Source organism: Pyxicephalus adspersus, chromosome 1 (assembly GCF_032062135.1).
Source record: "Pyxicephalus adspersus chromosome 1, UCB_Pads_2.0, whole genome shotgun sequence".
NCBI lineage: Eukaryota > Metazoa > Chordata > Amphibia > Anura > Pyxicephalidae > Pyxicephalus > Pyxicephalus adspersus.
Window position 1 is genome coordinate 19,338,912 of NC_092858.1, and position 11,988 is coordinate 19,350,899.

Here is an 11,988-nt window from a genome sequence, read left to right on the forward strand (position 1 = left end):
TTTATTTTATTTTATTACTAATAAAGATTAGCAATTACCTGACAATATCATTAAACACTGCTTACCCCCCTTGTCCTTGATTTGGAGGGATTTATTATGTCCTTCTTTTATCTCCCAAATACATTGTTATAATAATTAATACAATTATGCTAAAAAATGTTTTTTTGCACTAAACTTTTTGCACTTTAGAAAATGTAGCTGTAGAAATAAGCATGCGTTACTTTACCAATAATTATTTTCCATCTTTATATAATTTGGCCAGACACATGGGGACACAGCAGGGATTTGTAATTTGCCTTCTCTCCAAAAGTTAACAGGGATATACTTATGGGTATAGTAGAGGAGTGTGAAGAGTATGATGGTGGGCAGGATGCACAGTATTCGGGGGGAGAGGGTATGGGGGTGAGCAGGATGTACAGGAGAAGAAGGCAGAAGCTATAATTGTGGGCACTGGGCAGCAGAGGAGGTATGATGGTGCACACAATGGGCACCTGAGGACAAAGGGTATGGTGTTGAGCCAGAAGTGCAGTAGAGGAGGGCAGGGGGTATATTTCTGGGTAGAGCAGAGGGTAAAATTGTGGGCAGGAAAGGCACTTGAGAAGGACAGAGGATATTACTGAATGCAGGATGTACAGTTGAGAATAGCAAGGGGGTATGATGATGAGCAGAATGTGCAGGAGAAGACGGCAGAGGGTATGACGGGGGGCAAGATGGGCAATAGTGGAAGAAGAGGGTCATGTGATCCGAGATTCCTAAGCATAACAATCACATGATAACATTTGGGAGCAGTGTTTTCTTATTCTAGCATATTTTTATGCTGACATATTCAAGTATTTTATACATTTTCATAACCTCTTTCTTACTGCTAAGTTATTTTTTCATATATAGAATATATCAAATATTATGGATTTGCAAACCCACCATCACCTCAATCATGTATCTTATAAAAACAGAGGGCCTATGCAATCAAAGCTATTTAGGTAATTAGGCAGAAATGTGTAAGGAGACAAAACATTAAAAAGTGAACATTAGCTGGGGTTCCTGATTTTAATAACATCTCTTATTGTAGCTGTATACTTCCACTGATTAAACTATGTATGTCAGCACTGATGTCTGAATAATATTCACTTTGTTTTGTTTTTTTACAGGCACATTCTGAAGATTGTTGTCCTGGGGCAATTGTTGTCTCTCTTCCTATGTGGGACATCAGTGGCCAGCCAGCTCCTGGTGGATAATTATATGGTAGATACACCGGTAATGCAGAACTTCATCAATTATTTTCTGCTTTCTCTTGTTTATACTGTCTGGCTGGCACTTCGATCAGGTATGGGCTACTTTCTTTTCATTACTCTTAAAGACAAAACTGTAATAGTATTTGTAAATGTTATTTTATCTCCTATGTCTACTGCAGAATAAACTCCCATGTTAGAGTAGAGCAGTTTTGTTGTGCTAACACCCCTCCTGTTCTAGGGTGACAACTCTATTCTATAGAAACACAACAATGAAGTGTTGTCACCTTACGACAGGAAAGCTTTTGTAAGAACTGGTTGGCTTTTGTTCCTGGGTTTAGGTACAGTTAATATTGTATTTAAATTCAGAAAGAAGGGGATGAACTTAAGGAAAGAAGTGAACTACTAAAGACCTTCAATTTTTGTTGCTGGAAAGGATTTTTTGTAATAGTTTCCAATGACACTAACAAGTACTATTCTATTTCATGGAGAGGAAAGGATGAGCGGGAGCCACCCCTCTACTTTCTTCTTCATAGAATATGACAGTGGTCATCCCTGCTCGGTGGAATAGTCCATGGCAAATCACTAAACCACATCAGAGGACTGCTATACACATGCTGGGATTTGAGGAGAAATATTTTCATTGCTTTAACTCTTTGATGCAGGAGAGAACGGACTTATGTACATTCTAAAGAACAAGTGGTGGAAGTATTTATTCCTGGCCATTGTCGATGTGGAAGGAAACTATTGTTTGGTTAAAGCCTTCCAGTACACAACCCTCACTAGTGTTCAGGTAAGAGGAAATGTTCCTTAGATCAAAGATCCTGCTTTGAAGAATGCTTAAGCTGGTATTGCTGACCCTCGTCCAACAATTTAATTTGCTTGGCTGTTCTTGGCCGCAATACTTACAATCACTGACCTGGCCATGTATGATATTTCAGTGATTGGTAGGAAATACGTTAAATTGTATGTAAACCCTTATAACAAACTTTTCTTTTCTTTTTTATCTTTACATTTTGATATTATTGATCAATAAGTGCCAATAAATATGTGAGACACTACCTATACTAAGATAATTTCCTGTGCTCTCTTCTAACTTTATCCGGTACATTGTTCAAAGATGTCTAGTTGAATTACAGGAAATCTTTGCTTATGTTATTAGGACGTAGAAACGGGAAGGGGTTGTTTTCTGAAGTCCCAACACACCTCCTGTCTCTGGGTGACAATGATGCAGTTTTATATCCTCTGTAGGTTACTGGTGAAAGAAACAAAAAACAAAACAAAAAACTAATGCACCCACCACATCAAAGCCCTGATAAGCTGCAATATATTTCATTTGTGTTATCATTTTAGCTTTACATTAATACACTGGGGTGATTTTGAAATGAAGGGTTCTTGGCCTGCACATTTGTGTGACTTTTATGGGGGACCTGCTCTTCATATTGGTATTTTTACTTTTTTTTTTATAACATAGAAACTGTGAAAAACAGATTTTAAACATACTATAATAATAATAACCATTGGTTTTGAACAATACAGTAATCATTGTGATATGGAACGACCAACAAAAGGGAGGGGAGACTCAAGGATCAATGGGAATGGGGGCATAAATATATGACAATAAACCCACAGAATCACATCATAACAATACACAGAAAAGGGAATAAAAAAGAAAAAAGAAACAAATTGCCCATGAATTACATATATCAGTAGTTAGTGTAACAACGTTACCGTAATGCAATAATATAATAACAAACCATTAACATGTACCAGGACATATGTAAAATAGTAGAAAATTTGAACCGATTATAAATTTGTGCTGTTGCACGGGTTCAATAAATTTCTGCCAGATCCTAAATAAATGTGTAACCTCTTTATCATTTTACTTTTCTGCTTCTAATCTCTCCCTATCAAAAACACTTTTTAGGACCTTAATTACTTCCAGTAATGTTAAGGGGTGAATCCATTCTGTTAGGATAGCTCGTCTCGTTGCCAGTAAACAGATCCAAACTTTCTGTCTCCATACGAGTTTCGGGGGAGAAAACCATTTCCCAGCACCCAAACAAATTGTGTTTTTTAATTTAACACTAATAAAACAAATAAAAGCAAAACATTTACATACAAACAGTAAAAAATGATAGAAATAAAGAAAATCAGAGTTAAAGCCCAGCTAAACCAAAAACTGAAAAAGGCAATCGGTGATAAGTGTACAGAAGTGGTGGACATATTTTCTGTTTTATGGGCCAAATGTGCTTGTACATCTCTGAATTCAGCCAGTGGGAGATGTAATGAAATGGAACCAAAAGTAGGAGGAACAATGGATACCAGGCTATATTCCCCAGCAATCCTGCATTACAGTGGAAACCATGGACCTGATTTAATAAAGCTCTCCCAGACTGGAGAGGAATACCAAAATCTATTCCAGGTTTGCTGAATCACCCAGTTTTTCCCATGATAGTCTCTGTTCTTCAATCTTGGAGAGCTTGATTAAAGCATGCCTAAACTCAACATTTTTACTTTACATAGAAGGGTAGACAACCCTTCTATATACAGTAAAATTTTGTTTTTTGTTTATTTAAAAAAAAAACAAAAATATGCCGCACTGCTCAATTAAGTCTTGATCGCTGCTGCAATCAAGACATAAAGGGGGCGCAGAGCCACCCTGGATACTAATGTCAAGCATCCCAAAGGCTCTGGCTGCTCCTTTTGCGCATGCCTTGATCTCAGACATGCGCAGAAGGGGCATTTTTCCTCCTAGGGGATAGAGATGTTGATTTCACACATGCCCAGTGAGATTGGCTCTCTTTTTTTCCGCCTTTTACAGCAGCTACGTCACCCTATTTTGCACATGCTCAGTGTGAGATAAGGTGAAAAAGATGGAAGATGGAAAAGAAGAAGAGGAATGGCGGGCCAGTGCCATCAAGGGATCTGCAGCATTAAAGTGTGATTAGCGTGTGGTGAGCAGTTGTCAGGGCACATTCAGTTAACAGCAAACTAAAAGGCATCAGGGCTGCACAACGACAGCCAAGTACAACTACACAATATTGCTGTTGAATTTGTAAAGTTCAGTTCCAAACGTAATACTTATAATTTACCCTAATCAACATGACTGCTTTGCATAATGGCCTTGTTCTGTTTTGGGATGGGTTGGGCTTTAATTAAGGGTTTATAACTTGTAGGAATCTTTGATCTGCTATTATACAGTGCACAAGACCAGTTTTTAGCTATCCTGGGAGGGGGTCCCTGCTTTTACATCTTTAGTCTTAGTCACAAAAAAATCAACGGGTGCAAAACGTCTCAAATTTTATTGTATTTTTCTTTTTGATTATTTAGCTTTTGGATTGTGTTGCTATCCCTGCATTGATGGTCCTTTCCTGGATAATACTTCGCTCAAGATTCAGACCCATCCATTACATTGCGGTTGTGATCTGCCTTTCGGGTGTTGGAACCATGGTTTATGCAGATGTCCTGTCTGGAAGAGAAGATGGCAAAGGTTCGAGGAAACGTTTCCCCTACCACCTATGGGCCTGATTTATTAAAGCCCTCCAAGACTGGAGAGGATACAATTTTATCTGTGAAGCTGGGTTATCTAGCAAACCTGGATTGAATCTTGTCCAGAATTAAAAACATTTGCTATCAAATAGCAAATGACTTTTAAGAAATCCATTCCTTAAGCTTTATTCCTAAAAGTGCTGGAGAGCTTTAATAAATCAGGCCTTCTGTTGATTGTGCTATTTATTTTTCAGATGATCTGCAGGATAATTAGAATTAGAATGGGAATCGCCGCTAGTTTTCAATTGTTTTTAAAATGATGCATCTCTACATATCAGGAATAGATGTGTGTGCTGGTATTCGGACATGTTCTCTGTCTGAGCAGTAATATCAGGCTATAAAGCCCCGATGACTATGGAGGCAGTCTTCAGCTTCAACCAAGTATATACAAAAAAAAAACTACACCAAAACTATCTATATACAGTCTATATACTTTGCATATACAGTGCTAGATAGATGTTGTTCAGTACCTTTCATGTTTCAGGCATTATTTGTTTCTGTTCATGATGTTGATTATTGATCACAGAATTGAAGTTTGATTGGGGTAAACATCTTTGTGCCTTGTACAATGGCCCTGTGTTAAAGAACTAAACTCAAAACAGCCAATAAAACAACACACTTACCTTCACTCCCGCAGGGCAGTCCGATCCCTCAGGGCGTGTCCTACATCGGGTCCCGTGTGGTCCCGGTATTCGCCCCGGGGCCGGCGCTCTCTTCGTCTCTATTTCCCGGATCTTCATCCTACGTCACCCAACCCAGGTGTGAGATCAGGTGACGTAGGATGACAAAACAATTTTACCGATCTCACTGTGCATATGTGAGATCGGTAAATTTTTCTCTTTGTGCAAAAAGGCTCCTTCTGCACATGCTCGAGATGCTCGAGCATGCACTGAAGAAGCACCCAAGAGCCTTCCGGGATGCGTGACGTAGGTATCTCAGGAGTCTTTGTGCTCCCATTCATTCTTGACCGCCTAGGCGATCAAGAATTAGGGGGCGGTGCTGCACCCTTTTTTTTAAAAAAAAAAAAAAAGGATTTTGCTTTAAAAAAACAAACAAAATTTTTACTTTACATAAGAGAGTTGTCTACACTTTTATGTAAAGTGAAAATTCTAAATTTAGGTACGCTTTAAGTAGGTGAAAAGTGCTTATTTTCTAGTCTTTAACATGAACAAGGAGATTTTGTCAATTGGAGGTGGGAAATAATCTAAAAGAAGAAGGACCACTAGAGGGCGAGTGGCTCACATGTTTCCATGCTGCTCCCAACTTCTAGTTCCTTGATTACAGTATTTGAATATATATATACATATGTATGTATATAATAGGCTTGGTTTACATATTAAATTCTGTGTGTGATAGACCAGTAAACAGTTTTGTTATGCAAATTAAAATCTAATCTAATATAAATAATTCCAATTTTTTCAACGAAATTCTGCATGTACATTGAAAGGGAAAACCTTGATTATTTGTTCAACTCTTGCAGAAGGTTACACATTTAACACTCCCTTTGCAGTATTGTGGTCCTCAGTTACCCAAGTTAACCCAAGTTGAAGGGAGCACCCAAAAACAGTCATAGTTAGTACCTTGATGGGTGAACCAGTTTTTGTTTATTTACAAACGAAGCTAGTACTGTATATCCCAAATTCCTGCAACCCCATGGCTATCTTTTATAAACATGTGTCCTTATAACTGTCACTTGTGATCTTCCCAATACCGGATGCTTGATAGGAGATGGTTGATCCCTTAGTTTACATTAAATCTTAGCTATGTCTACCTAATAGTTGGAGGTTTCCTAGAATTTTAAGGACCTAGTGACATTTTTCTTTAATAATCATCTTTTGTGTTTCTTTCTTGCAGGCAGTGGCATGCTGATTGGAGATTCCTTGGTTATTTTAGGGGCTTGTTTGTATGCAGTTTCTGATATATGTCAGGAGTATGTAGTAAAGAAGTTATCCTGCGTGGAGTTTTTGGCGATGCTGGGTCTGTTCGGGGCTTTTGTCAGTGGGACACAACTGTAAGTGTCTATACTTGTATTGGAATGTATTGTTATTGCATTTTACCACATTACAATTGTTAGGATCAATGGTGAATGAATGGTAGATGAAGTTTGGGTAAAACCATACATCACAATACTGACATGAGATCAGAGATTCTCAACTAGGATTCCTCCAGTGGTTGTTATAGGTTCCTTGAGTGATGGGCAATTTGTGACTCTCAGGTCAGTTTAGGTAACCCAATGATCTTTCTGGCTATCTGTAAGGGTGACATTCCTCCCAATGGCCAGCAATGTAAGAGGCATTCTTCCTAATGACCACCACAGTAATATACTGTAAGCTGTGGATATAGTAATTATGGAAGGGTTATTTCCAGGGGGTTTCTCATTATATAAAGGTTGAGAAATACTCATCTAGATCTACCTCTACAATTTTCAGGTCTTAGTGAACACTTAGTAAAACCAATTTTTGGGTAAGTTAAATGGGGAAAGTGTCCTTTCCGCTGATGATCAATATGAAGAATGCAATCTTTACAGGCAGCTAAAAAGATAACTGATTTATGTCACTTGTTTAACTAATAAGCAATGCCCCCGGCACCATTGGATGGAAAGTCAAGCAGCTAACATATAACGAACCCTAAAGCAGCCTTTTGGAGTAATGTTAGGATTCAATGGAACCCTTGTTGAGAATGGCTGCCCTAGATCCAACATTGTGAAATTCTTTTAGTGATCTTCTTCAATACCGCTCCTCTTTTTCTCATGCACAACTAAAACTTTTTTGGCAAATTCCCTATTAAAGTCAATGAGTGTAAAACCTAATGATGACTGTTGGAATTGGCTAGGCTGTGTCATGGAGGTATGTGTGAAACTAGATATTGTAAGAGCTTTAGCAGGTGTTTTTGTGTGCCTGTTCATAAGCACCATAGTTGGTAATTGGAACTGGTGAATCAGCAACTAATGTCCAGTACAAGATCAATGTAGTAAAAAGAAAAAAGTGGGGTCAAGGGGATTGCAAAGTATTTTTAGTCCAAATTCTATTTCCAGTTCCCAGATTCAAGAAAAAACAATCCAAGCAGTAGTACAAGAGCCTAGAACAAGGACATGGGCAAAGTTTTACTTCCCTGATTTCCCATCATATGCAATAAATTGTCTTGTATATCTGTTGTTTTTTGGCATCTCATGTAAAAGTTAACAGTGGTATTAAGTATATACAAAACTTATTATGCACAAAACCTCTATGGGTAACATTAAAACACTATGAAAAAATTATTATTTCTCAGCACATACCTATTGTCCTTATGGATCCAGTCCAATGTGAAGATGACCAATGCATTACCATGTATTGTCTTATTTTACATCTTATTACAAAGTAATCTAATGTATTTGCTTTTCTTTCTTTTTGCATTTTCTTCCATGTATCACCAAAGCATGGTGCTGGAATCAGCTGCTATTGCCAACATTAATTGGAACTGGGGAGTAGGTAAGTAACTTTTTTGAGTTTTTATTATTTATTTTATAAAAAGCCAAATAATTCATTAACAAAGAGCATGCATACAATATTGAGCCTGCCAGGTGGTAAGTAATATGGCTTCGATGACAAGGGTTAAGAGATCTCAGATATCACTCAGAAAGATAACAGATTTTAAAGAGATGAACAATATCTTCCAAATCAAATATCAGTATATTGTTAAATATCCTTAATCAAATTTGAAATTCAGTAAGATATAAATACAGGACATGCGTGTTTTCATGGTCATCCGTGCTTTACTACCTCTTAAATTACTGATTTACATTTCCTGGATTCCTTTTCATGCTGGTCCTGTATTTTTGCTTTATTCCTAGGATTGCTGTTTGCAATGTACGCCTTGTGTTTGTTTGGTTTTTACTCCGTGATGACATTTGTGGTTCTACACTCGAGTGCCACCTCTGTCACCTTAGGCTTGCTGACTGCTGACATCTACAGCCTGTTTATTGGCCGCTTTTTATTTGACTACAAGGTAAGTACACAGTATATATATGTATATAAATATATTTAGAGTCCTATTAAATAAATAAAGGTTTGTTCCTAATTCCTCCCTAGCATTTTGTAGCTGAGCAGGTCGGATCATGTTAAGGGGCTAGTACACTATTAAGTTATACTTTAAATCAATCTCTTAATTAATCAATAAATCTTAATAAATCCTAATCTTAAATAAATCTCAATAAATCCTAATCAATCAATAAATCAATGAAATCAATCTTTAAATCTCAACCAGTGGAACCCCCAATTTAAAAAAGGTACCTTCAGTCCTGATTTTAAGATCTTTACAGTGTGGCCATGTGTAGCACTGCATTGCCTTTGCATCAAAAAGGCCTTGTATAGCTCTAATTGCACATGTACGACACTTGTCACATTCATTCCTGAGAATTGGGCTGGGCTCCTCTGGATGGATAAGCCACCATGTGTATGGCCCCAGCTATAGAAATGAGTTAAACAAGAGGCATGCAGGCACAATAGGAACTGAACGGGCCACTAATTTTTTTGTGCAATGCCACGCAGTGAAGTTTACAGAAGTTTTTTAAAACTGTATTTTAAGATAATATTCTCAGCTTCCACAATGCATTGAAAAATGCTTGCTCTTCTCCTGTGTCTGATACCAATTAAATGTGCATGAAGTAATAAGTAGGGATAAGCGAGAAATTTCCTCGAACTTCTGATGGTTCCGTAAAATTTCGGTGAACTGATTGGAGGATCAAGGAAATTATAACAGGAGGATTCCCTGGGAATCCTCCTGGCTGCGATCCCCGGGGCACTAGAGGTTAATTAATTGCACAATGTTCTAAAATTCAGAGCGATTTTAAAATTTGACCTTGATTGGTGAATTTAACTGGCTGTTCTTGCTTAAAATTTGGGTAAAATTTTGGGGCAAATTTGCTGCAAGATCGAGTTTTAAAAACTCGGTCGCTCATCCTGACTAATGAGGAATGCATATTTACTGTACTTCACAGGATTCACAAAGCATTAAAGGTATTCAAAAGAGAAAGCGCAAGATTATCTGTTTGCCTTCACACTTTCTCTCTCTCACTGAAGTCCAACTCAGATCCCTCTGAATACTTTTTGTGTTTTTGAGCATCTGAGCTAATAAACTCTAATAATTGTCAGGATTTTTAAACAAGGTATTATGCTAAGTCTTCACGAACGTTAAAATTGTAGAAATGCCTATAAAGCTTTATCAAGGTGCTTTAAAATAAGGTATGTGGCAGAGAAGATGAAGAATACATAAACACATCCACAAAGCCCAAAAATGCACGTAAATGCCTATAAATAAATATTATTTCAGTGGGGACATTTGGAGTGTTTATGAGCATTTAAGGGTGTTTTCAAGTGTTTTGGGGCATTTTCCAAACACTGCAGGATATGTTGTCATTACAGTCTATCAAGAAAATACTTAGGGGTAAGAGTCTGTGAGGAAACCCAGGGAGCTCTTATTGGTACTTTAATACTATAAAGAATGGCTTGGATACACTCAGATGCAAGGAGTGTCCCCCTTAGGGACAAAAATATTGTTTACCATTTTAAAGCAGAGCAGCTAGGAACAGGCAAGTAGAATAGACAAGTGTGAAAGATGCTGTGTGGAGCTCCACTTGCTGGCTAGAAATATGAAATCTTTTGTCTGCAATATATACCGGACAATAATTCATTATAAAATGTTATTTTGTACAATTTAGTAAAAAATGCACAAAGAGATAATAAATTATTTTTTTGTGTCTTACTTTCTTCTGCAGTTTTCTGGTCTCTACATCCTTTCGTTTGTAATGATCATCGTGGGATTCACCTTGTACAGCAGTGTGGCCACGTATGTTCCTGAATTTCCTCCAGGGAGGAGTAATGAGGAGGCTGAGAACAATGACATGGAAGAGGTGGCGGCTCCTCAGGAATCTGCCACTCCCCTGAGGAATGTTTGTAGGCAGCTCTGTACCATCTCAAGTGAATGAACTCATTGATTATGTTTTTTTCAACTCATTGATGGATTTTAAGTAGTCACAACATCTATTTTGCTTTGCTTACCTATACATTACCTCTCGGAAAATTCCAGGTGAACAGCGTTATCTTTTATTTCATGTGAATTAATTGCATTCAAGGAAATTTGTATTGAAATACAGAGGCTTTCATTACTGGACTATGTCTGAGAATTTTTGTTTTATATTTCCAAGTGTGTGCAGTGAGTGGACGATGGAAGTGCCAAGTCATAATGATTGGTCCAGATATCATAATAATTTCTTACAATAAAATGGTTCAAGGGTTATATATAGATTCCTTTTTTATCAGGGCTTTTTTAATTGTGTAGGAGGAGTCTGAACAGATGGCTTATTCTGGGTTTTAATTCTTTGTAAGTTGTATCTAGCAGTTGGCACAGTTAAGTCATTGGGCAGCACTATTGGCATATCTAATGAGCTGATTTTCTGTGCCAAACTGCTGGAAAAAGAGCAGGCAGATGAGATCTTTTACTATTGTCTTCTATTGCTAGGCTCTGACAATATTTAATGCAGAGCCAAGAGAAAGGCAATTGTAGCAAATCTACTTTTCCAGCTTTGTGTTCAACAGTGACCGGTCATACAGTGGTATTTAAAGGAGGGCATCTAGAGATCCTCGGAGATGAGGGGCCTGATCTCTATCAAGATCTCTGTAACCCTTGTTTCCAAGCCATTGCAAATATTACATTGACTTCACTCCTAATCATTATTTTTTTCCATATATAATATATGTCACCATCGTGTATTGCATATATATATATTCTATGTTGCCATAATGTGCCACCATCATTTCCCCACATAGGAGCAGGCATTACTTTTCCCTTATTTTATATATGCTGCTATCAATTTCCCCATAAAAGTGGCACCCACATTTTCTCCATACAACAAGTGCATGCATTACTTTCCCCATACATATTACATGTTTCCATCATTTCTGCCAAACAACACGTCAACAACACATGCTGAGGCTGATTTGTCAATATCCATATACATTGAACATTGTCTTCACCATTGGCCATCCTGAAAGTGATTTCTCTGGTCCCAGGTTCTCAGAGGAAAGGAAGAGCCCGGGAAGCATTGAGGTGTTGCAGTGGGAGAGGACACCACTTCCACTGGGGATAACAATGATCAAACAGCTTTACAGCCACTGTGATCACCACTATCTGAAAGTTCTTCGCTGCTGAAATCAAACTACATTCTGCC

At 37.7% G+C, this 11,988-nt stretch overlaps 1 protein-coding gene across 1 annotated transcript; it reads left to right on the plus strand.

The window, feature by feature from the left end:
• The first annotated feature begins 327 nt into the window (after positions 1–327).
• On the plus strand, positions 328–10,926 carry LOC140321873 (solute carrier family 35 member F2-like). The gene is made up of 8 exons (XM_072398649.1): positions 328–377; positions 1,149–1,324; positions 1,895–2,022; positions 4,563–4,722; positions 6,636–6,792; positions 8,199–8,251; positions 8,614–8,768; positions 10,537–10,926. The coding sequence occupies exons 1-8, from the start codon at positions 328–330 to the stop codon at positions 10,744–10,746; spliced, it is 1,089 nt and encodes a 362-aa protein (XP_072254750.1). The 3' UTR covers positions 10,747–10,926.
• Positions 10,927–11,988: the final 1,062 nt, after the last annotated feature.

Bases quoted from the DNA above. Each gene is read 5' to 3' on its own strand.
- LOC140321873 (XM_072398649.1), top strand. From the start codon at position 328: ATGGGTATAGTAGAGGAGTGTGAAGAGTATGATGGTGGGCAGGATGCA. The intron at 1,325-1,894 runs GTATGGGCTACT...TCTTTGATGCAG, and splicing joins CTGGCTGGCACTTCGATCAG to GAGAGAACGGACTTATGTAC. The intron at 4,723-6,635 runs GTTCGAGGAAAC...TCTTTCTTGCAG, and splicing joins TGGAAGAGAAGATGGCAAAG to GCAGTGGCATGCTGATTGGA.